The 27,876-nt window shown below is 41.3% G+C and overlaps 1 protein-coding gene across 4 annotated transcripts in view; it reads right to left on the minus strand.

The window, feature by feature from the left end:
* Positions 1-3,305: 3,305 nt before the first annotated feature.
* The window catches only part of gata4 (GATA binding protein 4), a 66,178-nt gene continuing 41,607 nt past the window's right edge, over positions 3,306-27,876 (minus strand). For 3 of the 4 annotated variants that reach the window (XM_031901723.1, XM_012964041.3, XM_012964042.3), the window contains exons 3-7: positions 9,372-9,538; positions 7,020-7,145; positions 6,681-6,768; positions 6,288-6,415; positions 3,306-5,486 (exon numbers count right to left, since the gene is read on the minus strand). In XM_031901723.1, coding sequence (XP_031757583.1) covers positions 5,334-5,486; positions 6,288-6,415; positions 6,681-6,768; positions 7,020-7,145; positions 9,372-9,538 — 662 coding nt within the window. In that variant the 3' untranslated portion in view covers positions 3,306-5,333. 4 annotated transcript variants of the gene reach the window in all.

Consider the following 27,876-nt stretch of genomic DNA (forward strand, 5'->3'; position numbering starts at 1 on the left):
AAAATGCCGTTTTCTTCCCTGACTTCATCTGAAATCTAATTGCTGCTCCTGTACAACTCCCATCACCTTTACCAGCCCAGTCAGTGTGCTGCACCCATAGTCACAGGGCCACAACTAGGTAGAAGGGCACCCAATGCCCATAGCAACACAGGAAATTTAATTTAAAAACTTTTCAGTAGTTGCTAAACCACAATATAAAATGAAGCTGTAGGGCACATTGAAAATGAAATATTATGGGAATGGGATAATCCTCTGCACAGGCAGGTTTATTTGCGCTATCACCTCACTCTGCTGCACTCACCCACCACTTACCTAACTCGTACAGGCAGCCAATCACTCATCAGCCTCACCTGCAATCCCGGCCAATCATCTGCGACGGCGCCAGAAATGATAGGCCACGCCCACTTTGAGCCTCCCACCTCCACAGCGCAGGTACTTCCAGCAGATCTTCTGCACTGGTGCGGGAAGTGATGGGCCACGCCCACATTTAGTCGCCATTTTGTGAGAAATTGTATGTTATTGAGGTAAATACAGTACATGAGGGGTACAGTTACACATTTCTGCACCATTGCAGTAATTTCTCACTCTGTGGGAAAGGAGGTTGCGGTGTTTCTAGTCAGAAAGTTAGAAGTCATATGCTCTGTGTGTATCCTGCACATCAGATGAGGGGTATATATGGACAAGGCCATTAAATGCCCAGTTACCCTCTCATGTTCTGTTCTCTGCCCAAAGCTGTTTGTGCCAAAACCAGGTGACTTGAAAAATTTGGGAGAATTGACATATACTAATATGGTCCACAAAAGAAAAATACAACTTGTATGCCGCAAAGTGTAAAACTCAGTGAAGGGGCTCAATCAAACAGTGGTGTAGGTTTCACCAGATCCACTTCAATAAGTACCATGTAAAAATAAAAAATCCACTGGAGAGCCAAATGCGTTCTGTGAGGAAGGACCCCAGAGGTCCGAAACATATAGTGCTATGCATCTCTAAACTAATAAACAACACAGAACGCATTTGGCTCTACAGTGGATTTTTTAATTTTAATATGGTCCACGGCCTGACTAAGTTATCAGGGGCCCTTGCTCTGGCCGTCAGGGGCGGGCCAAGCCGACCGGGCGACTCAGGCAACCCGGTCGGCAAACTCCGCCCACCTCCCCGCCCCCCCCGAACGGCGCATGCGCGCCAATGCACAGGAGGAGGTGCAGGGGGGGGGGGCGGGGCGGTTAGTTCAGTCATTGCCTCCGCCGCTAATGACAAGCAGCGGAGGCAATGACAAAGTAGCGCTAGGGGTAGGCAGGAGAGGCTCCTGCCTGGCGCCCCTCCATCGTATTCAGGTCTGTAGGATGTTTAGCCTGGCGCAGGGTATCTGTGACTAGAAATGTTACTTTGCTGTTGCTGTTGCTTAAGCATCATTAATAGGAGCTGAGTAATTTTCAGTTTCTAGCTACATCCAGTTTTGAAGAAGTTCACTAAGGTTTCTTAAAGGAGAAGGAAAGGTAAAAACTCAGTAAGCTTTATCAGAAAAGTCTATGTAAATACAGCCTTAAGCACTCACAGAAATGCTGCACTTTTTGAGTCCTCTATCAAAAGAAACACAGGATTTCTTGTCTCCATTTTTGTAAACATGTTCTTCAGTAGCAGCAGGAAGCTACCAAGACCAAGCTAAAATGGCCGCTTCTATCAGAGGGAGCTTCTAGGGCTGTTACTCAGGTATAGTAAAGCTTTCTTATGAATAAATATAGCGTTCTAGGTGGCACTAATGTGGCGCATCTATTGGCAGTAAAATGCCAAAATGACTTTCCTTCTCCTTTAAAAAAGAATTGCACACTATTTGCTTTTTGCAAACAGGAAGAAAATATATCTCTAAGCAACTTTCCAATATACATTCATTAGAAATGCACAATTGTTTTAGCGGTGTTTGTAAATGTATATCCTAGTTAAAACAGTATTTCTCTATAATTTTCACTGTTAGGTGTGACTTTTGAAACAAAGTAGCAGTAACAACAGTAAAAAGACCTGTAAAAAAAAAAACGACTGCATTGCATGGTGATTATTGCACCCTTATGTAATAAAAGGTGCTAAGTGTGTGCAGGAGCAGTAACCCATAGCAACCGATAAGATGTTTGTTTTTAAACAGGTGATTGGTTGCTATGGGTTTCTGTCCTGGGCCAATTTAGTATCTTTTATTAAATAAAGTTTGGGCTTGAAGAGAGCTGGTATCTGTTCATTGTTTTAAAAGTCACAGCCAGCATGGCAGAAAGAAACACTTCTTTAAATAAAAATTGTAATTACTCTATAAAAGCATTGAAAACCTTAAGTGAATCTATATTGTGTCACTTAGTATTATATTTTATTTTATTATGCACAGGAACAAGAATGGGTGGAGTTCCCCTTTATCTCGGCAACCTCAGAGATGTCAAGGGCATCTGCGAAATGGCCCCCTTCCTAAATTCAGCTTTACCAGTCCTAACTAACACTCCACCAACGCTGACTGCTACTGAGCCTTGTTTAGGCCACTTTCTTAGGGGATACCTTGTGGTCCTTGTGTTCCAGAACCTGCATTGACTGCAGGTCAAGGTGAACAGTACAAAAACATGGTAACTTGTGTTTGTTACCCAATGGGATTTTTTTAAACCTGCCCCGATAGATATCTGGATGATTTTCAGTCAGATTTTGACGGGGCAGGCTGTCAGGAGGTCCCCATTCACTGGCCAATAAGGCCATTCCCCCTTTTAGAGTGATTGTAGGCCGAAACTGGAAAGGACAAAAAGAAATGGCGAACGTAGTGCAGTGATTTTTTTTTACCACGTCCATTTTACCACCACACCCCCTAAATACCACACCCATTTTATTACATTTGGCAGGTTATTTAAAGTTTGAACACATATCTGGGGGGTTTTGGGGTCGTTTTATACCATATTACAGTTTTGCTAATTAAGTTTAAGTTGCAAGTCTCAGTTCCCCCAAGAGACCTGTTTAGCTTATTAGTTACAACTGTATCTCAGTGCAGGTGTAGCTTGTTACCTTTCTGGGCTCTGCCAAAAGCCCACTTTTTTAATTAAGTCTGAGAAACAATGTATCTAAGTGCAGGTATAGCTTGTTAAGATAGTATGTCACATCCAATTCTCTGATTGACAGCTTTCCTCAGGTACACACAGTCATTCCAAATTTCAATCCTTTTCATTTTCTCTTTATTTTCTTCTCTCTTTATAGACTTTCAAAAACCAAGATGACATTTGAAAAGGCTGATTCTAAAAATTCCATCCCACTCCAATAATTTCTTATCAACTATAAAGCACGTGGTGTATAGTTACATTATGTACATTTACACTGGGGAACTTTTATTTTTTTTTTTTACAGTTCTAAAACGATTTAAACATATCCCCCGAACCTACTTTAATCACTGAGTTTCTAGCTAGTTATCTTTACTAAAGACATTTCCATAAATCATATACATCAATGATTATTAACATTGCACTTTGAAAATAAAAACAAAACAATAAACACAATATATTTTTTTTTTTACAGTTTGTCATTAGCTGACACCCATTCAAGAGCTTCTGGTTGCACCACGTTCTTTTAAAAAAAAATGGCATTTGAAAGACAATAAACCTTCATCCACTTCGTGAGCAAGTATCCGTATTACTATCACGTGAGTAATTTTTTAAAAAGTATTTCCCTATATAGAATTACAAGGTACGAATGAATATGAAAGCAACCATAGTGCTTGCCTTGGCAGCAGCATTCACCTTGGAAATGGTGTAATAATATCCCTGCCTCAGCTGAGGCAAGCAACATGGTAGCTTACATGGATAATTTGCAGAGAGGATAAATTCTGGGTATGCCTTTACCCATGTGCTCTTGCTTATCTGCCATAAACATATACATTCTACTTATACATATGGAACATTTTTACTTTAAACATTACCAAGTGTTGTTGACTGAGCATTTTTTTACATTATCTCTAAAGATGGACATAATCTGCCGAAGCCTTGGTTCCCCTTAGATAGCAGAAATAAATTAGATTTATAGGCTGAGGATAAGCAGAATCTTTATTATCTTCACTGACAATGTGCCTGATTTATACATTTCAGTTTATCGGATATACTTAGCCAATCAAATGCATTTTAAGACATTTCTAAACCTTTTTAAATAAGAGTCTCGATAACCCGCTCATTTTTCTGGAGTGATATATGAGATTAAATAAACAAGTAGTAAAGTAAAGGTCTGAGGTCAGGAAATGGAATAAAAGAGCCCCTGTTTATAAATTAAAAAAAAAAAATCTGCATCTTTATTTATGGCATAACTATACCTTTTTCAATCCAAATACTTTCAATACTGTGGAAAATCTAGGACAATATATTTTAATTTTAAAAAGGATTAAGCACTCCTGTATTGCTATATATATTGTGGCTTACTTATTAAACACGAACAGATCTTTTATCATAAACCCAGCATGAAAATATACCCTTGCACCGGATATCTTTCTCTGCCTTACTGGGTTTATTTCTGTGTTTACACCTCTAATCTTGTCATTGTTACAGGCAGCAATGTGTTTGGGCTGTGACTGAGCAAAATGCCGTGATCCCTACAAGGAAGGCTCAGAGGACTATGAAAAATGTTTTCAGAAACAGTCACTTCAGTTTATAGAGATGCAAAGATTCCATCCAGGATGAGATATGTTTGAGGTATTGATCTGTTTACAGCGGCATCTAGCTCTGTTGTGCGATTTCAGAATTTTTTTAACATCAGAAAAAGGCCGTTAAAGAAATGTTAGAAAGCCTTTGTGTAACTGTGCAAATGGTGCCTACATGTCAGCTATTTCCCTTCTCCTTGCTGAAAAGAAAAATGTTTAAAAAAAATGGACAAATTACAAAGTAAAATATTTGAATTGAACTACAGACAGACAGAGACTACCAAGGGGATTGAATCAATTACATAGTAGATCAATGGGAGCTGGTCGGCATTACGCTGCGACGTCAGGGCTTTTGTAGAGATTTTATCCACTGAGAAGTAAGGTTTCCAAAGTTGCGTGAAGGACGAAGCTTCATTGTATAGCCAAATTTCTATCCCAGCTACACGTCTTTCCATCTCTTCCACAATTTATATAGTCTAATGTATAAACAGTTCCTTTCTATTACAGCAAAATCTTAAATTACTTTTTTTTTTAAAGAAGTCTTTTTTTTTTATCACTTTTTTTACGCCCGAGTCTTTGGTTTCTTGAATTACACGTGTAGGTTCAACAATGAGTTTAGCACGGTCACCGACCAATGGCGCCTTATCAGCACAGTAAATGTTCAAGTGACGTTACGAGGCGGTGGATGGTATGTGCTTTAAGCTAAGACCAGGTTGTTCCAGGAGTCATGTTTGGAGCTGGCTTGTGGAGATGTGTTGATTGTAGAGTGGTGATTCTGTGGCGAGAGTTTTAAGCTCGACATTGGGTAGCTTGATGAACCATGGCTTGTGATTGTAGATAGTACAGATGCCTGAAATAAACAAACAAAAAAAATGCTTAAAATAAGTACAGTGTAAGGGCCCCAAACTTGCACACTAGGGGGTCAGGTAGATTATTACTACTATGTTAATAGTAGAAGAGCATGTCTGCAGCCCTGGCATTGGCTACAAGCCTATTTAAAAGGAAAACCATACCCCCAAAATGAATAATAACCAACAGATAGTTTATTTTATGTTAAGTGAACTATTAAAGAATCTCGCCAAACTGGAATATATATATCAGTAAATATTGCCCTTTTATATCCTTTCCCTTGAGCCGCCATTTAGTGATGGGCTGTGTGCTCCCTCAGAGATCAGCTGACAGGAAGTGATGCAGCTCTAACTGTAGTAGTGTTGGAGTAAAAGGCAGAACTCTGTCCATTCATTGGCTGATGGGGCCTAGCATGTATGTGTGCCTTGGCTTGTTTGTGTGCACGTTGAATCCTATGATCCCAGGGGGCGGCCCTTAATTCTTAAAATGGCAGTTTCCTATTTAGGATTACCCAATGCTACATACTACTAAAAAAGTACATTTTATGAAAATGGTTTATTTAGATGAAGCCGGGTTTTACATATGAGCTGTTTATGTAATATATTTTTATAGAGACCTACATTGTTAGGGGGGGTTTTAGTTTTCCTTTAAGGTTCCCGTAACCAGAGGGTCACCCATTGATAAAGTCAGATACATAGGCGACAGAGACAATGTGAACCCCTGCAGCCCCCCCCCCCCCCATCACTGATTGCATGAGATTCCATTCCTGAATAACAGCATTTTTGTGGCCTATTCTGCTCACCTGAGATAGAGAACTCGAATGGCCATATGGAGGGGATAGTCCTGGCTCAATCTTTATTGGACGCATTTCCTCTCCGGCGGAGTTCGTGGAGCTGGTGGAAGGAGTGAGGCTGTCACTGCTGTTTTGGCCTGAGGAATTAAAAAAGGAGCATTGAAGCAAATATTAATCAATACATAGGTATTTTTTACACTTATCATTAAAGTAAGGTAGTATAAGCGCCACTATTTTTTTTATCAGATAAATAACACCCCTCCTTATTAGCTGCCATTAAAGCATTCTAGTTGGGTGGTTCCCTCAGTGTAATGGCATAACGGAGACATTTGGAATAAGTGACCAAATTGCAAATACATCTAAAAAAAACTAGTAGTTAATTGCTGTGTTTATTTGTGATACCTGTTGGCGTTTTAGACTTGCTGAGGTTCTTAGGTTTGCGCTTTCGTGTCTGGATTCCTTCCTTTTTCATTGCTAGCGGCCGAGGGACCTGTTACAGAATTAAAAGAAAATGTCAGATATAGTTTTTTTTAATCAGAATCAAAATTAGACAGTACATGTTCATGGGAATTCATTTTACACCTTTTTATACAATGGAATTAGAAAGGGAGAACAGAGTCAGGTCTGACATGAAGAAGGCCAGGTATGAAATCATAGCAATTAATATTATATCTTGTGATTTTATCAGGACAGAGGAGCAATTTTAGTTGACCTTCTAGGTAGATAAAAGAGATTTCTTACCCCATGTAGCTTCATATAAAGGCCACAAGCATTGCATACTGGTTCCCCCTCTGCGTTACGGCGCCAGAGTGTAGTAGTGGTTGTATGGCAGTTAGCGCAGGATAGGCCCACACGGCGAGATGCAGACTAAAGAGACAAGATATGAAGTGGTTATTAGGGATTTCCTTAGTAGCTGTACAAATGGCTTACATCATACGTTATGTAAAAATCATACATTCAGATAAACCCATTTATTATTGCATAACTTTACAACTGATATGCAGCAGACAGAGAATCTTATCTTCAGGAAAAGTTGCTGAATTCCCATACTCATCACTATTACTGATATCTATATTATGGTGCTATATACTGTATAGATGCAATGTGAAATATTAATGGTGTCCTCTACAACCGCAATGCGTTCATTCATCACTAGGTGGCAGTATGTATGTTAGTTTCTACCCATAGCTGCCAGAAAATTAGACAGATTTGAAAATACCATTGGTTGATGATGTTTAGCACAGTGTGCCCACACATCTTTTATTTTGAGTTGCGGTGAAAATAAAGACATTACAGGAAATTCAAGAGACTAATTCAGGGGCCTTATTACTCACATAATCAGTTAAAAAATCTATTGATCTTTAGGGCTGGTTGGCCTTGGTAGGGTATTTTTAAGGGTCATTATGACAGATGGCAATTTTACTGCACTTTCTGGTGACAGAAGATATATATATATACAGAAAAGAACTGAGCACACCCTAATAGTAATCAAATGCCCCAGGTGCTTGCAAAAACCATGTATATAACAAGACAATGAGCCGCACACGCAGGGACTTTGTTAGAAAACAAAAAATTTTTTAATGAAAACGATCCAACGTTTCGAGCACCAACTGTGCTCTTCCTCAGGGACAAACCCTATATATATATATATATATATATATATATATATATGATGGTGGAAATAAATGAGCAGTACACAAGTGAGATCACTTCTTGCCCTACCAGTCCAGAGGAAGAATGGAAAACTGAGCTTTGTCAGAGTTAGGTTAAAGGTGAAGTGTAAATCGCCTCTCTGGAAGCTAAACCCATCTGGCATTACTCATGAAGGCAAGGAGGGGACCTGCAGGTATATTGTATTGTATAAGGAATTGGTTTCCAGCTGCCTCTGACCCACAACCCCGTCACCTTCCAACACACCGAAAAGGGAAACACAGAACAACTCCCTGGTTTCCTATTTAATATAATGTATCTAAATATCAGCTATGGGGTGAGGCCTTATGTCAGGGTAGTTCTACAGATAAATAACTTTAAATCTAAAGAGGTCACTTCACACTCAAGCCACCTCCACCTAAGCAATATAGCTGTCTCCTGAAGAAGTCATCACTCATTTGTTTATGATGCTGAAGGTATTAGATCAAAGTCCAGTGAAATGAATCTCTTTCCATGATGTCTTTAATAGAGGACAGTATATCTAAAGTCCTCTGTATCCACCCAAGGTCTTACAATGCAGCAGCAGCAAAAAATAAAAAAAAAATGACGTCTTTGTTTCAGTCAAGGTCTAGAAAATGCTGGCGTAGTGCACTTCTGTGCCCTTTCTCTTATATATCAAGTATTGTAAATTACATCACAGACCAGTGGCAACTCCCAATGCAGAACACTGGAACATCAGCACAACTGGCATATGAGCAGCATGTATTATAAAGTTGGTAGTGTGCTAACGTTTGTGCAGTGTCGGACTGGCCCAGCAGGATACCAGGAAAACTCCCGGTGGGCCCAGGGGTCAGTGGGCCCTCTTGCTTCTATCTATTTAGCCTATTTCATGGTCATTCCCTATTTCTGTATGGGAACATGGAAACTTGATAGATGGAAGAATATAGCATGTAGAGAAAAGTATAATAAAGAGTTTGAGAGAGGAGAGGAGGGATTGAGGGAAAGTTGTGAGAATGGGCCCATTGTCCAGTGTTTTCTGGTGGGCCCCTGCCATCTCAGTCCGATACTGCATTTGTGGCTAGGGTAACATGTACTGGTAAGCAGGTCAAATCCCTGACTGCTTGATGTGAGTGACTAGACTTGGAGCAGAGTTTGCCTTGTGACTAAACATGGAAGTATAAGTGGACCTCATAAATTAAACATAATATGCACATATGTCAGGGAGCTCAGTTAGCCAAGACCTTTGTTACCAAAACCCAGACTAGGGCTGGGGGTAATGGAGGCAGTGCAACATTTACTAATGCTTATTTTAAACCTGCTCCACTAATACACCCAGGGGTTTAAGATTGCAGTGAAGGATTTCCTAACAAATGGCCTGACTGCTTAAAGTAAACATAAATATATAGATAACGAGCAAAAAAAAGCTGTGCAAATATTCCTTACCAGTCGCCTTTGAGGCTTGATCAGAGGACGGTTGATCCCATTCATCTTATGGTATAATCCACAAGCATTGCATAGATAGTGGCCTGTTCCATCCCGCCTCCAAAGTGGGGTTGACATCGCTCCACAGTTGACACATTCTCGTCCCTCGGAGAAATCATCAAAAAACTCTGTGAATTAGAGACAAAAAAATTAAGAGGCAGCTCTGCAGCTTTATACAATTAAACCTGTTCAAATAATGACAGCATCAAAATGTAGGAGCAAGAGGGCAAATGTAATGCCCAATACACTTGGGACCCAAGTCAGCATCAGGCATTGGTAGACTACAGTAAGACATTCGTAATTAAGAACTACCAAGAACTTCCAGTCATTTGGTTTTTCCTGCTTCCTGTACATGTCTGGGGCATAAAGAAAGTCCGAACAGGTTAAGGGGAGACCAACAGGAAATGTATCTTAAGCTGGCCATACACGTGGCGATCTGACGATGTTTCGTGCGACCATCGGTCAGATCCACCACACACGGTCAGGGCTGAAACAGCAGAAACAATAGGATTTCGACCTCCTTCTGCCGATTCAGCCCTGACGGCAGATTTTGGTCAGGCGCCTTCTATGGCGCCCGATCAAAATTTTCTAACCTGGCCGATCGGCGAGTCGTCCCATATCAGCAGCTTCCTGCGATATCGGTCGACTCGCCGACATGCCATACACGCACCGAATATCGTACGAAACGAGGTTTCGTACGATAGTATCGGTGCGTGTATGGCCAGCTTAAGGGCAGGGATGCAGAGAGAGAGGAAATTGCAAGGGTGGGAGATAAGGTTGGGCTTAAGCATGCAGCAACACCATAGTACTGTGAGGTGCTTGTTATAATATTGCTTGTATATTGTACTCAACGTTTTGCTCCTGTGTAAAGGACCTTTCTCAAGACATCTGGGGGATCATCATCGAGGGATGTTCTGAGGAAGGTCCTCTTAGCAGAACAGAAATGATGACAAACTAATAAAAAAACAAATCACTTATTCCTTAATTCCTGCCCTTGATGATGAATCCCCTAAACTAAAGATGTCCGACTCATTTTTTTTTAGATTTTGTGGGATTTTGGAATAATCCAAGAGTGGGAAACCTGCGGCCTCCAGATGCCACAGCAGCCCCATATATACAACCCTGCAAATTCATTTTTTATGTGTATACTCCCCAGACAAATTTCAATGTAATACTATATACCACTATATTTATTAAGCATTTGATACTTTGGCCACAAGAGACTCCGTTTCATTGGAGTTTATATGGTAGTTCCTGCTCATTGTTAATGAATGCAAATAAACAGATACATATACAGTAGCTGGGCATATAACCTATCCCTTTGTTTTATTAAACATTTACTCAAAGTAAATCCTGCTTATAAAGTGAATATATTGTTACTTTTATGATGACGGAATTGTGATAAGATGGTAAGCTTTAAGTGTATGTAATGGGAAGACAAACAGGCAATAAGTTCTCGCTCCAAGCACCCTCTGGTAGAAATAAAGGACACAAGGATTTCCCTCTCTTAGCCAATATTTTCTTTGTTAACACCTGTGGTTTGAACTTGTAACTCCTGAATTTCTTTATGGCAGTCAGCTACTTAACTTGGCTTTAAATCCTGCCATTATGGGCTTCTTGACACTTCCCTGCCTGCCTCACTCTGCCCGCTCCCCCGCCTCTCCTTTACATACAAACAGACAGGAAAAGAAAAAAGGTTTTATTTAGCCGGCAAATTGCCTAACAATCCCCCAACTAGCTTTCAGAACAATGCAAAAGGGACAGCTATTCCCAGTGCACTGCTTGGCCACAACACACCAACAATTTCCCTTTCACTTATATGAGCACTCAGTCTGACAGATTAGGATTATAACCGGAAAGAGCAAATCCTCATTTCAGCAAGTCGTGCATATCTCTGATATAATCAGATATACACAGATTTCCACCATCTCTAAGGGGCAGAGCTCCCACAGGAAAAACTCACCCATTTACTATTCATTCCTATGGGATTTTTAGCAGTGTATTTATTAATGGGTGAAATCTAGAGTTCACCACTTTATGAATACACTTCTAAAAATCCCATGGGAATAAATAGAAAATGGGTGGGTTTTTCAGTAGTGAGCTGTAATCTCACCTTTTGATAAATCTGCCCCTCCATAGCTAAAGGTGCCCATGCACGTGAAGATTCGCTCGCTTGGCGACCTACGGGTGGGCGATATCGGGGAACATGTAGGCTAATTTGATCGTTTGGCCCCAGGCCAAATTATAATGGCGGCAATGGGGCAGTTGGTTCGGGGACTGCATCAACGAGCCAATGCCGTCCCTGATCCAACTAAATTTTTTAATTATCGGTCGGGCATACCCTTCGATTCTGCTCCTACACGGTCCGATAAGCTGCCGAATCGGTACAAGGGACCGTGTATGGCCACCTTAAGGTGGGTGATACTGGGCTGATCTGATCATTTGGCCCCAGGGACACAGGTCATCAGTGCAAGGACTGCATCAACAAGACAATGCAGTCCTTGATCTGGCAGAAAGATCAAACTTGCCTGACTGACATCTGGACGATTTTTGGCCAGATAATTGTTGACTAGGCCACTGGAGGGCCCCCTACATGGGCAGATAAGCTGCCACATTGGTCTAAAAAGGGCTTATGTTACTGGGGTGCCTAAGTAATAAGAATCTAGATGTTAATCAAAGAATTTTGATAAACAAGATTGTATTTTATATACTGAATTTATTGTAACAGCTCAGTTTCGGAAGCCCTAATGGGTTTTCTAGGGGCTCAGAATTCCCCGCTAAAGGGCTGTGATGGATATGGGCTGGTACAGAAATCCAACACATAATACGTAGCATTTCTGGCCTAATTCTTTGTTGAGCTTAAGTTCTCCTTTAAAAATGCCCAACAAATAAGGGAGGATGCCAGGAGCTGCAGGTTGCAAGAGGCTTGCAGTAAGGATTAAAAAATGCAAGGACTTGCAAGGAGTGTTTTTCTCTTGACTGGCTTCCAGGAATATGTCAAAAGAAAAATGCTAAGAATCCTTTGCAAGGTTCCTTTTGTGGACAGAACGGACGGTGCAAGGAGAAATATAATATTCACTGTTTTCCCCCTCAGATGTTTTACTTTGGTTTAAGGCGATTAACTGATATCGCAGTTCATGTAGACTTTGTAGTACAGCAAATACTGTATCTAGTGAACATGTTTTGCTATCTAAACGCTGGCTCCCATTGTACCTGTATCAGTAGAGAGAGCCGGGGCTGTGTAAATCAATATCTCATAGATAATGCCATTTGCAAACTCTGCTACATGCTAACTCTGCTACACTATGATTAGTGTGTAAAAACATCCTGCAAAGGTTATAATTATGAAATCTCTGTGGTTATAAATAAAGTCTTTCATTTAAATTCGGGAGGACCGGTGGCCTGAAGTTTCTTACTCAGCTCATTTTTTACTTACTGAGATATCCTCAAAGCCGCAGTTGCTTTAATACATGGCATTATACACATTTAATGCAGCACAGGCTGCCCCCATAGTGCACTCAGTGAAAGCGGATTCCATTACGGAATTGTTTATATTGCCAGAAGAGAGTAATATCAACATCTCTCATCAGGACTAACCTCCAACCTTTAGTAGCACAAAGAGGCACTTGCAACATTTTAAACACCACTCCAGTCTCGCTTTTAGGGGTATATTGCATTTCCGAAACAAGTTGTAAGAAATGTTTAAATGACCGCAGTGTCAGAAACATCGGCCTCTGAAAAGTCGGTTGAAACTGAAGCTGAATATTTTCTGTTTAAAACAACGGTAGGCCAGCTTTCTTCATCTTAATGCCATTTGTCTTAAGGTGGCCATACATGGGCAGATTTAAGCTAAAGATTTGGGTCCTTCAGACCGATTTAGCAGCTTATCTGTCTCTGTATAAGGACTCCCAATGAGCCCACCTGACCGATATCTGGCCTAAAATTGGGCAGATGTGAATCGGGCAGGTTTGATGTGGTCCCTGCTCTGAAGGGTGCTATTCCTGTTGTCGTAATTTAATCATTTGGCCCTCTGGCCAAACAATTGGATAACTCCGATATTGTCCGCCTTAGGGCGAAGACACAAGGGGCGATTAGTATCGAAAAGGCGATTAGTATCGAAAAGTATCAATTTGGCAAAATTGCGCGCGTGATTTGTCGCGGCGACGCAATTATTCTCTATGGGCGGAAAGACCATGAATGAGTTAATTAAAAGTTGCGACGACTAATCGCTCCGTGTGTCTTTACCCTTAGATGAGCAAACAAGCAGATTGTCTACATGTAGCAGTTTCGATCTTTTGTGCAACGATTCCCACCCTCCACTGTCGTTCAGGGCTGAATCGTCAGATATGGAGGTAGAAACAATTGAAATTCTACCTCCTTCTGCCGATTCAGCCCTGAACGAAGATTTTGCTTGGGTGCCTTTAATGGCGCCCGATCGGAATCTTATGACCTGGTCAATCGACGAGTCAACCGATATCCGCAGCCTTTTTCAATATGGGCTGCCTTGTCAAGCTGCCATACACACGAAATACACACGAAATTAGGTTTTGTACAATATCATCAGTGAGTGTATGGCCAGCTTAAGGGTGAAGACACACGGAGCTACTTAGTAGCAGCTACTTGTCACAGCTACTAAACTCCAGAAAATCCCCTGCCATAGACAATACTGAGAATTGCCTCTGCTAAAACACACGTAGAGACAATTATTAGTAAATGATCAGCATTGTCTATTTTTGTAGCCATGACAAGTAGCTGCAGATCTGTGTCAAAATTATTGTTGGCTTTTTTCAATTAAAATATGAAGGAAATAATTTAAGGTTTGTTCCACAATGTTGCATAATAGTTTTTTTGCTGTATAAGAGGCAACCTGCCTCCCAAAAGCTCTGTGGTTAAAAAAAACCCTATTATGTGTTTAATTTCCATCCTCTTTTCTACATTTTCTAAACATAGACATAGGTTTGCCACCTGGTCGCTAAAAATGATTCCTGCTGTCAGCGTTATTAATAGGTGTTAATAAGGCTGGTATTTTTTCTTCCAGAAAAAGTGACAACCCTACATAGACATTATGTTATATGTATGTTTTGTTGTATTGCCTACTGTGCACAGAACATTGGTTTTATTGGCTAAATCATTTCCACAGATTGAATTTTTATCTCTGCTTTGTTCCCTCTCACTTTGAATGGAATTGTACATGGAACCAGATTATACAAGATGGAACTACACCTTATATAATTGCTTCCTATAGATATGCGAAGTAAACACCATGCATATGGCAAAAAAATGTACTTTGCACACACACTATATTGCAGTGGAAATTGAGTCTTTACTTGTGCTTTTCACCCAGGGCAAGAGAAGGCCTTGTTAATCATATATAGTCATATACATTCTCTAGTTGTTTTTGTGCCCTCATTATCTTACTGCTACAATCTCTAACTAATTAATGATAATGTATCCCAATTAAACTTGCAATTTGTATATGATAAATCCATTGCACTTTGATAAACTGTAAAAGATTATTTGTAGCTCGAGACATTGGGTTTTCTGAAGGACAAATGGTGCTTATACAATGTCAGAGTGAACGTGTCAGGTTTCCTAAACCAGATAATCGATTAGTGCATTTATTTGCTAACTTAGAAACTAGGGTTTTCTGTGCAAAGTCACAATATCTAGATAACATATATTAGTAGTACAGTATATACTTTCAGACTGTTCTAGTTTTCCTTTAAAATTGATTAGTTTATTCAACTCCATATGTTATGGAACTATAAAGGAAGGGGTCCCCAACCTTTCTTACTTGTGAGCCACAGTCAATTGCAAAAAGACTTGGGGAGCAACACAAGCACCATAAAAGTTAATTGAGGAGCCAAATAAGGGCTGTGATTGGCTATTAGGGGCCTATATGCACCCTATTAGCTTACAGGGGCTTTATTTGGTAGGAAATCTTGTTTTTATTCAACCAAAACTTGCCCCCAAGTCAGGAATTCAAAAATAACTCCCTGGTTTGGGGGCACTGAGAGCAACATCCAAGGGGTTGGGGAGCAACATGTTGCCCCTGAGCCACTGGTTGGGGATCCCTGTATAAGGGTGAAGAGACAAAGAGCTACTTAGTAGCAGCTACTTTTTCATGGCTACTAAACATCTGAAAATACCCTGCCGTAGACAGTAAATAGTCAGTAAATGATCAGCATTGTCTATTTTAGTAGCCGTGACAAGTAGCTGCTACTAGTAGCTCCGTGTGTCTTCACCCTAAGGCTAATGCCACAGGGGGCTAATTCTCGGCCTGCAGAAAAAAGATGCAGTGGACATCAACAAAAAAACATGAGAGTTTGGCATTTAACATCTGATATCCACTGCATCTGCCTGGAGACGGCGCTCCTGGGTGCAAGCAAGGGCTAGTGTCAGTGTAGGGGCTGACTCTCAGCTCCGCGTGGCACTAGCCTTACCATGCAGAATGGCAGATTTTCTCTTTTGTGTTCACAGTTAAAGTGTTACATATGGTCCTGGTCCCTGCATATATACTTTCTGTGCCCTAACATTTGTCCCATTTGTGTCTCGGTTGTAAGATAACAGATTACAAAGACCTATTTACCTTATCAGTATACACAGAGTGATAAATGTACACACTAACTAACTCCAGCACACATACTACTCCCCCTGACTCCTTCTCTGAAGAGGGGATCAGTTTGGCCTGACAGTGATAGATTGGCCTAACTAAAACTATCACACACATACATTAAAGCTTCTGTCACAGGCTATCACAGGCACATAGGCAAACCTTTTAACAGTTGCCATGCCTTTATGGAATTTTGTAGGTTCTAAATTCTTCATACCAATCGAGCTGCCAGAAATAGCAAATTTTCCTTAGAAATAAATTCAGGGTGCGCCATTTTAATTTATATTTCATTATTTCATATTGACAAGTACTAAACTTATTAGCTGTAATTAACAGATGTAATCAGATATACTTATATAGGAAGAGGGGGGTGTATACTAAACACAAGGGTGCATTGCAGTAAAGAAAAAAGTTGGTGGTTACAAGGTGTAAAAGGTAAAATATATTTGCTTAGTTTACTGAAGGGCGATTTTTTAGTAAAAATGGTGCATTGACAGCATTTGAATTGTGAAAAATAAATATATATTTGTACATTTGTTACAGACCCATACCCAATCCCTCTGATGGAGGGGAGATTGAGAGTCAAGAGACAGTCTATCATAGAGGAATTGTGTATGTCTCCATGTTTTTTTGACAGTTCAGAGGTGTCCTCTGTCCCAGCGCGCCCAGTGGCCAGCGTGTCGGCCGGTGGGATGCGGTGATGCATCATATGATGCTCTGGGGCCGAGGCCAATGCTGAGGCAGACAGGTAGTAGGTGTGGTGAGGATGCAGTGGCCAGGGGGAAGGATCGTAGTTTGATGACTAACTATAGTCCCCCTGAACTGGCCCCCTGTTTAAAAAGTTTGGGGACCCATGTAGTATACAGTAAACCAAGGGGCCATCTTGTATTTGGGCTGGGAGGTTTATACCTCCTTGATGGTTGTTAGTGGGAATAAACATTGTATTTGTAAAATACAGCCTTCAACGGCGCCCATTCAAAATCTGCCCGATCGACGAGACAACCAATATCTGAGGCTTTTGCCATATCGGTGCGCTAATATCAGTGCGTGTACGGCCAGCTTTAGATGCAAAGCTGTGTATGTGCATTGAGTGATTCCTGGAGTAGCTTATCAGAGCCGTGTGTGAGATTATTCTTGCAGGTACTTACATTCTGACAGCTACAAGAGATGATACTTTTAGCTTTCCTGGAGTAAGTGGAATAAAATGACGCCATACGACAGTGGGTATATTGGGAAAAGAAAAACAATAAGCAGAGCCTTTCCAACTCAATTGGTTGAACTTTTTTATCTTAAATGACATACATTATTAGATAGGCAAAGCTTCAGATAAGAGCATAATTCGAGAGAGCAGGAGCACCCTGTGGACCGGTTCAAACTCCCACCTGTTTTGGACAAATCAATGAAAGTTTCTTGGCTTTGCTCTGTTTTTTTTTTTTTTTCTTTCTTTCTTTTTTGAAACGTTGCAGAACGCGGGTGAACTTTGAAACGTTTGAGTTTATTTAGTGATTATAATTAACCCACAACTCGTAACTATCGATCTGCCAGGAATGAATGTGACAAAAGTTCTTCAGTAGGTTGTGCTGCCATATCCATAGAGATGAATGTCGGCTTGGACAGTATTTAAATAACCTTTTCCTTGCATAATGGGGTGGGGGTGAATAGGAAACTGCCATTTTAAGAATTAAGGGCTCCTGGGATCATAGGATTCACAGTGCACAGACAAGAAAAGAAAAACCAAACCTATACCATCATTAGATCAATTTCAGACATCTCTGCCAGTCACAATTGGCATTTTGTCCCACTTCTCTCCACCTGCGTTTCATAGGCAGAGGGAAGTAGATCCACTCTCATCTGCAGCAGATAGGTGATCAAGTTGCCAACTATAGGCCAATATATTGTGGCTTGGAGCATAGCTATATAAGCTTCAAAACTGATTTGCTTGGGTGACAAAGAAATCAAGAAAATAGACAGTTCCATTGGTGGGTCCCTGCATCACTTATTTATTACAGGTATGGGACCTGTTAGCAAGAATGCTCGGGAGCTGGCTAAGGGACAGATCCCGGATAAAGCTGGCCATGCACATTCAGATGTTAGTCGTCTTCCCACGAACGGATACCAATCGTAGGTGTAGACGCAACAATCTAAATTGTAGGATACTATAAAGTACTAAAAATAATACATTGGAGGTTGTACTAAACATAAAATAATTGTCACACAACAAACGTGACCTCCCGAAAATGAATAGGTCACCTAAGAATATCATCAGATACACAATACACAATTTGGATCTCCGTGCCTTAAGTCTACGAAGAAATAATTTAAACATTAAATAAACCCACTAGGATTGTTCTGCCCCCAATAAGGAGTAATTGTATCTTAGTTGGGATCAAGTACAGGTACTGTTTTATTATTACAGAGAAAAGGGAATCATTTAACCATTAAATAAACCCAATAGGGCTGTTCTGCCCCAATAAGGGGTAATTATATCTTAGTTGGGATCAGGTACAGGTACTGTTTTATTATTACAGAGAAAAGGGAATCATTTAACCATGAAATAAACCCAATAGGGCTGTTCTGCCCCAATAAGGGGTAATTATATCTTAGTTGGGATCAAGTACAGGTACTGTTTTATTATTACAGAGAAAAGGGAATCATTTAACCATTAAATAAACCCAATAGGGCTGTTCTGCCCCCAATAAGGGATAATTATATCTTAGTTGGGATCAAGTACAGGTACTGTTTTATTATTACAGAGAAAAGGGAATCATTTAACCATTAAATAAACGTACAGGTACTGTTTTATTATTACAGAGAAAAGGGAATCATTTAACCATGAAATAAACCCAATAGGGCTGTTCTGCCCCCAGTAAGGGGTAATTATATCTTAGTTGGGATCAAGTACAGGTACTGTTTTATTATTACAGAGAAAAGGGATTCATTTAAACATTAAATAAACCCAATAGGGCTGTTCTGCCCCCAGTAAGGGGTAATTATATCTTAGTTGGGATCAAGTACAGGTACTGTTTTATTATTACAGAGAAAAGGGAATCATTTAAACATTAAATAAACCCAATAGGACTGTTCTGCCCCAATAAGGGGTAATTATATCTTAGTTGGGATCAAGTACAGGTACTGTTTTATTATTACAGAGAAAAAGGAAATCAATTATAAAAAATCCAATTACTTGATTGAAATGGGGCCTATGGGAGATAGCCTTCCTGTAATTCAGAGCTTTCCGGATAACAAGATTTCAGATAACATATCCCATACTTGTAGTGTCCAGACTATGTCCTTTGCCTACTTTCTGTTATCATGAAAAACTAGCCCGCCTGGCCTTAACATAATCATTTCTCCATTTTTCCTTTATCTAATCTCTGCAATCTTAATTTCGTTCATGGCAACAACTTGTTTTCCTTTTCTTCCTCATACTGGCTTGCCACATACATCCAACCAAAGCATTTCAGTTCAGGGCACAGGAATTTCCTCTATGCTATATCTGCCAGCACTCCCTTGGTGGGCAACAATGATTTTAAAGGGTCATTTTTCAAAAAGGAGCTGTGCTGAATCGCCCCACATGTCTGCTCTGTAAGCAGATCCATTGCCATTAATTACTGATTTAATGATTTTAACAGGGTTCTGTCACATTAAAGATTCCCTAAAAGTTTCATATTAAATGTTCTGCATAGCTGCTGCCAGCTAATACTAATGGGTGCTGCCTTGGGGCATAGAAGCTTGACATCTTTCTGCACAACAGGGTCCTATTTCACACGCGTGTTGTACTTTGCTATTAATTATCATCAATTCAGGAAAAGCGGTAATCATATTACAACCTGCCCATAGCCAATTCCACTTTATTGTGATGACTTTATTGTTGAAGCGTTGATAAACAATGCACTAAATGCAGAGGATAGTCCTTGGATTTATATGCATGGACATGGCAGTTTCTATATCACCGAGCTGTTTGTCACTGCATCATGTGGGAAACTGGCACCATGCAAAGCCATCAGTCACTTACATGTCAGTGTCACAGCTGCTTATCACAGCACTGAGCATTTATATATCACATTGTTTTCCTAAAAAATGTGCGTTAATTTGGAATAAAGGACATTTGGGCCAAATCATCAGAGCTTAGTGATGCAAGTTCTGTCACATGACTCACTAAAACGTGTATATTATAAAAAAAAAAAATATGAGGATAATAAAAGTCACCTTGGAGTTCCATGACCTGTATAAAAGCCTGCAGCCTTGTGCTTGTTATGGTCATGGAACTCCCTCTATTTAACAATAGGGGGTACTTTATTCACTATATATTATAAGAAATTCCTCGGGGGCTTATAATATCCCTATATGTTAAAATAGGGGGCACTTTATTCACTATATATTATAAGGAACTCCTTGGGGACTTATAATATTCCTATATGTTACAATAGGGGGCACTTTATTCACTATATATTATAAGGAACTCCTTGGGGACTTATAATATCCCTATATGTTACAATAGGGGGCACTTTATTCACTATATATTATAAGGAACTCTTCGGGGACTTATAATATCCCTATATATTACAATAGGGGGCACTTTATTCACTATATATTATAAGGAACTCCTCGGGGGCTTATAATATCCCTATATGTTACAATAGGGGGTACTTTATTCACTATATATTATAAGAAACTCCTCGGGGGCTTATAATATCCCTATATGTTACAATAGGGGGCACTTTATTCACTATTTATTATAAGGAACTCCTTGGGGACTTATAATATCCCTATATGTTCCAATAGGGGGCACTTTATTCACTATATATTATAAGGAACTCCTCGGGGGCTTATAATATCCCTATATTTTACAATAGGGGGCACTTTATTCACTATATATTATAAGGAACTCCTTGGGGGCTTATAATATCCCTATATATTACATTAGGGGGTACTTTATTCACTACATATTATAAGGAACTCTTCGGGGACTTATAATATCCCTATATGTTACAATAGGGGGCACTTTATTCACTATATATTATAAGGAACTCCTCGGGGGCTTATAATATCCCTATATGTTACAATAGGGGGCACTTTATTCACTATATATTATAAGGAACTCCTTGGGGGCTTATAATATCCCTATATATTACAATAGGGGGCACTTTATTCACTATATATTATAAGGAACTCCTCAGGGGCTTATAATATCCCTATATGTTACAATAGGGGGTACTTTATTCACTATATATTATAAGTAACTCCTCAGTAGTGACCTATAATATCCCTATATTTTACAACAGGAGGTACTTTATTTATATTATACACTACCAGCTTCCAAAAAATGACAGGTTCTAAAACTCTTGTGCAGTTGTTTTCTTTGCTTTGTTAAACTTAAGCACTTTTATAAGTTAAAGGGGAATCTACCCCATTAATATGCTCTAGGTCCCCGGAGAGGCTTCCCATCCCCTCCTGAATGGCACCACTGATGCTCCCCAATATGCAGTGGCGAAACTACCCCTTGCCGAGCCTTACACCAAAGTGTCTGCGGAGGGACCCAGCGCACAGAGCAACCTGCCCCCCATACCTGGCCACTAACCCAGCTTCCCTTGCTCCCCAGGTAGGAGAGCAGACTGGCAATCTGTGGGTTCTGGCCAATGCCTGAGGGACTGCTGTAAGATACCATAGACAGTCACTATTTATTGGGCTGGTGGGGGGCTGTTAAGGCCTCTGTGTACATGAAATGCGAGGGGCCATTTTGCCTCCCAGTCCAGGCCTGCTGGGTCTGCTTACTCTATAGTTACTCCTCTGTAGTTACACCATACACAAAGCAGAGTTGGTGACTGTGACCCCTGGCAGCATGACCTTCTCCCCAATTAGGGTCCTGGCCAAAGGCTGGGCATTCAAGTGGGACGTGAACTAAAAAAGTCAGTACAGGTGGAAGTACTCTGTAAGTGCTCACTGAAACGCTTTTGCTAGCCGTGCCGCTGACTATCACAGCTTACACATTTAACTGTGTTTACATAACCACTATGTTTGTTTAAAAGTGCTGTGTGCCCTTGTTCCCTTATTCATACAAATACATGTGTGCCCCTATGCTGTGCCTCTCACAACAATCAATAAGCTTTTGCAAGGAAAATGATCTATTCCACCCTGTCTGTTTTGCATCTGTTTCTTAGCAGAGAAAACAAAAATACTATTTACAGCTAATACCGCTCAGTGCTATGTATTTGCTCTCTCTACTTTACTGTAGCGTATAGACACATACTGCATTTTGCTTTATCCCCACAGTACAGCTCTCTTCAGCCTGTGCAGCCATCTTTCCTTTCATCGAAAATGTTGATTTGGACATTAACGTATCCCCACCTTCCCCTGAAAGTTTGTTTTTTTTTGGTGCAAATGAAGGACAATATAACATAATTAGATTTAACTGTCATTGTTTGTGGATTCTAACAATACTCAGCAATTATCCAAATGACTTTAAACACCCTTGTATTTATGTGTGTGTGTAGTGAAAGAAAGAGACTGAATAATGTCAAATGATGTTTTGTAACAAGATCTAATTGTCTTGCCCCCCCAGTAGAACAATAGATGCTGTGTGGAATCACTTTCACGGCTCGTTAGGCCTCGGGGTAGGAGTATAAAGTAATAATACTGTCTGATGCTTGTAATGAGTCCATTAAACATGTCCATGCTGTGGGTTCTGTATATGGGGTGTGTATACGGGAATACATGGCCCAAAGGGACATCAACAAAACTGATATATAAACTTACTTTTATTATGTTATAGAATGCCCAATTCTAAGCAACTTTTCAATTGGTCTTTGTTATTTATTTTTTTTTCAATTATTTGCCTTCTTCTTCCAAATCTTTGCAGTGTTTAAATGGGGGTCACTGACCCCGGCAGTGAAAAAACTATTGCTTTGAGAGGCTCCAGTTATACTGTTATTGTTACTTTTTGTAACTTTCTTTTCTATTCAGGCCCTCCCTATTCTCTCATCCAAACCACTCCCTGGTTGCTAAGGTAACCTAGCAACCAAATAGCTTTCAAACTGGAGAGCTCCTGGAAAATGAAATAACTAAAAATGACAAATAATAAAAAATGAAGACCAATTGCAAATTGTCTCAGAATATTGGAGAGGCCGCTGGCAGAGAAAAGGCTGGAATATTGCCATGTATCCATTAACTTTTGTACAATATCTCATCATTACATCCCCCCCAGGGCCCAGCCCTTCAGAATTTACAAAGGTCTATGAATAACATTTCTTTCTGAATATAAAGGCACAAGTTTACTCCAGCCCAAAGATTGGCTCATTGTGTTCACTGACACTGCACATGCCACAATGCTGAAAACTGTTTCAAATTGGAAGTGATTCATGCTACAAAAACTTGAATAACACAGAATAACAGCACTCAAGCATACAGCTCCGGAGCAAACATGGGCCTGCAGGTTATACAGTGACGGCGGCCTTACATGGGCAGATTTAAGCTGCTGAGTCGAGTCCTTTAGACCAGTGCTGTCCAACTTCTGTTGTACCGAGGGCCGGAATTTTTCCGACCTACGTGGTGGAGGGCCGATAATGGAAGCCAGTTTTGACCACTCCCCTTTTTGAAACCGCACCCACTTGAAACCACACCCATGTTATCACATGACCATACCCATATTAATGGTTGTAGTACAGCAAAAACCTGCCATACTCTGCCTGCCCTACCCTGCCTATGAGTGTGCCATACTCTGCCTACCCTACCCTGCCTGTGTGTGCCATACTCTGCCTGCCCTACCCTGCCTGCGCGCCATACTTTCACTGTGTGTGCAATTCTTGGCTGGTTTGTGCCATACTTGGCCTGTGTGTGCCATACTCTGCCTGCCCTACCCTGCCTGTGTGTGCCATACTCTGCCTTCCCTACCCTGCCTGTGTGTGCCATACTCTGCCTTCCCTACCTTGCCTGTGTGTGCCATACTCTGCCTTCCCTACCCTACCTGTGTGTGCCATACTCTGCCTTCCCTACCCTGCCTGTGTGTGCCATACTCTGCCTTCCCTACCCTGCCTGCGTGTGCCATATTTTCACTGTGTGTGCCAATCTTGGCTGGTTTGTGCCAAACTTGGCCTGTGTGTGCCATAATCTGCCTGCCCTACTCTGCCTGTGTGTGCCATACTCTGCCTTCCCTACCCTGCCTGCGTGCCATACTTTCACTGTGTGTGCCATTCTTGGCTGGTTTGTGCCAAACTTGGCCTGTGTGTGCCATACTCTGCCTGCCCTACCCTGCCTGTGTGTGCCATAACCTGCCTTCCCTACCCTGCCTGTGTGTGCCATACTCTGCCTTCCCTACCCTACCTATGTGTGCCATACTCTGCCTTCCCTACCCTGCCTGTGTGTGCCATACTCTGCCTTCCCTACCCTGCCTGTTAGGGGCGGGCCAAGCCGATAGGGCGCCCTAGGCAACCCGGTCGGCAAACTCCGCCCACCTCCCCGCCCCCCTGAACGGCGCGTGCGCGCCAATGCACAGGAGGAGGCACACAGTTAGTTCAGTCATTGCCTCCGCCGCTAATGACAAGCGGCGGAGGCAATGACAAAGTAGCACTAGGGGTAGGCAGGAGAAGCTCCTGTCTGGCGCCCCTTCATCGTTGCGCCCTAGGCAGCTGCCTCTTCTGCCTACCCCTAGTTCCGGCCCTGCTGCCTGTGTGTGCCATACTCTGCCTTCCCTACCCTGCCTGCGTGCCATACTTTCACTGTGTGTGCCATTCTTGGCTGGTTTGTGCCAAACTTGGCCTGTGTGTGCCATACTCTGCCTGCCCTACTCTGCCTGTGTGTGCCATACTCTGCCTACCCTACCCTGCCTGCGTGTGCCATACTTTCACTGTGTGTGCCATTCTTGGCTGGTTTGTGCCAAACTTGGGCTGTGTGTGCCATACTCTGCCTGCCCTACTCTTTCTGTGTGTGCCATACTCTGCCTTCCCTACCCTGCCTGTGTGTGCCATACTCTGCCTTCCCTATCCTGCCTGCGTGTGCCATACTTTCACTGTGTGTGCCATTCTTGGCTGGTTTGTGCCAAACTTGGCCTGTGTGTGCCATACTCTGCCTGCCCTACTCTGCCTGTGTGTGCCATACTCTGCCTTCCCTACCCTGCCAGCGTGTGCCATACTTTCACTGTGTGTGCCATTCTTGGCTGGTTTGTGCCAAACTTGGGCTGTGTGTGCCATACTCTGCCTGCCCTACTCTTCCTGTGTGTGCTATACTCTGCTTGCCCTATACTGCCTGTGTGTATGGCACACACAGGCAGCATACAGTGACACAATGCTGGCATTTTGGACAGCGGGCCGCCAGTTGGACAGCACTGCTTTAGACCCATTCGGCAGCTTATCTGCCTGTGTATGGGGCATATCTGGCCGAATATTGCTCTGATAGGTTTGATTTTCCTGTCAGATCAGGGAAGTTCTCAGTCCAATGGCTCCTACGACAATCAAATTAGCCCGATATTGCCCACCTTAAGTTGGCAATAACCAAGCGATCCAAATGAGCGGATCTTGAGGTGGCCATACACTGTGTACATCCTCTCGTTTGGCAAGGTCGCCGAAGTAGCTGATCTTCTCTCGATATGTCCACCTATGGGTGGGCGATATCAGGCTAATTCAATCATTAGGGCCAAATGATTGAATTAAAATGGTAGGCATAGGCACTGTACAGTCGGGGACTGCATCAATGAGCCGACAAATCAAACCTGTCCGATCAAGATCTGTCCAACTTTAGGCCAGATGTTGGTCAGGGAGGCCCACACAGGGGCAGATAAGGTGCTGAAATTGGCCCGTGTATGGCCACCTTTAGTGTGTATAGCCAACAAAACTCAGGCACGTCTGCCTTGGTACAATCCCACAATGGCACAATGAAAAATATAAGCAACTTTCCAATATACTGCATATTCTCCTCCATGTCTGTTAGTTAGTTGATTTCTGGTTTGCCTCTGCATTGTTTCAGGAGTCAGAACCAGGCAGGTTCAGCTTTCAGCTGCAGTTATATGTATGAATAGGCTTGTAAAACCAGTCATTATTTTTTTATCAATGTATATTGGAAAGTTATTATGTAAAAGTCAAAAGAGAGGAGTTCTATTTTATCAACCAGAGTTTGCTGATTACATTGGTTTATTACAGGTATAATAATCAAAGCAGAAAAGCGATTGGTCCATATGGTTAAACTGACCTATTTTGTATCGGTCTTGTAGTTTTTATTTATTTTTCTTTAGATGTTAAGCAGTAAGCTCATTTGTGCCTTAATATTTAGTAAAAGGGAGGAGGTTCTGCTTTCATGTCATACAGGGGAACTGCCTAAAAAATACAGGATCCTATTTAAGGCTAAGAGATAATGCCATTCTATCTGGTTCCTATTTAGCCTGTGTGGTTGTGTGTAACCAGGTGTGTTAGTGGGCCGGTTGCACTATGTGCACGTTAGTTTGGGTGGGTTAGTTATGCAGTAGGCACACTCCCTGCTCATTCTATCACTTTGCAGCAGGACAAACCCTCTAGCACTGGGTACAGCAGTGTTTGTGTGGCCTTTAGCAGCTCCGGGTGCATTTATAATGATACAAACATCTCTAGCTGAAGAAAAGCATTATATATGTTTAAATACTTTGCAGATAGGAAAATGTAATGTACATGAAAAAAATTACATTTTACATTAGACACACTGCAAACTAGTGCATACAGTGGGGCTTTAGGGTTACCACCTCACCCCTTTTATACCAGCCACTGAATCCACATCCTACATGCCTAGTTAGCAATTAATTTAGGTGCATGCTGCAGACTGAACTGATTTATGTGCAGCCTTGCAGCATGCATCTAAATGAACTGCTAACTAGCCATGTAGGATGTGGATTCAATATAAGGCCAGTATTAAATGAGTGAGGCTGCAGCCCTACTTGGCTTTGTGCCTTTCTCTGGTCACAAGTCCTTTGGGTATTCAATTATCCTTATCATTTACAGTAGGGGGTACATTATCCCTTATAATACATGAGTGATACTCAGAGTTCCCTGTATAACTCAGCCTGCAGCCTTGTGCCTTTATATGGGCACAGAACCCCTCAGTGACTGCTAATATCCTTATCATTTACAGTAGGGGGTACATTATCCCTTATAATACATGAGTGATACTCAGAGTTCCCTGTATAACTCAGCCTGCAGCCTTGTGCCATATATGGGCACAGAATCCCTCAGTGACTTCTAATATCCTTATCATTTACAGTAGGGGGTACATTATACACTATAATACATGAGTGATACAAAAGTAAAAGGTTCCCTGGGTTGTTTTGCCTCTGGTTGCCAGTAATATCTACAGTGCCCAAGAATATCAGCCAGTGTGTGCCAGTTTTCGGAATATTAAATAAGAGGCAGTAATTTTGCCCAGGGGCAGAACCCATAGCAACCAGTGAACGGTAACATTTACTAGTCACTGGTTTAAAAGCAATCATATTGGTTGCCATGGATTACTGCACCTGGGCACATTTTGTACATGAAATATTAAGGGTTCCTCCCCCTTCCTTGGGTGCTCAGGCCACATACACCCCCAAATCTTTTTTCCCATATATTTACTAATTAATCTATATTATATAAATATATAATACTACATTTACTAATTAAAAGCAACCGACTGATTTTCATGGACCTAGTACATAAGTATATTTCACCTTGGATTCAACAAATTTGTGGAGACCCCATGTTATGCCCCCTTAAACTAACAAGCATATATAATAGCCAAAAAAACTATTGCTCTGAGGCTACAGTTTTAGTGTTATTGTTACTTTTTGTAACTTTCTTCTCAATTCAGTCCCTCTCCTATTCATATAAAAGTGTCTCACACAAACCACTCCCTGGTTACTAA

This window comes from Xenopus tropicalis, chromosome 5 (assembly GCF_000004195.4).
Source record: "Xenopus tropicalis strain Nigerian chromosome 5, UCB_Xtro_10.0, whole genome shotgun sequence".
NCBI lineage: Eukaryota > Metazoa > Chordata > Amphibia > Anura > Pipidae > Xenopus > Xenopus tropicalis.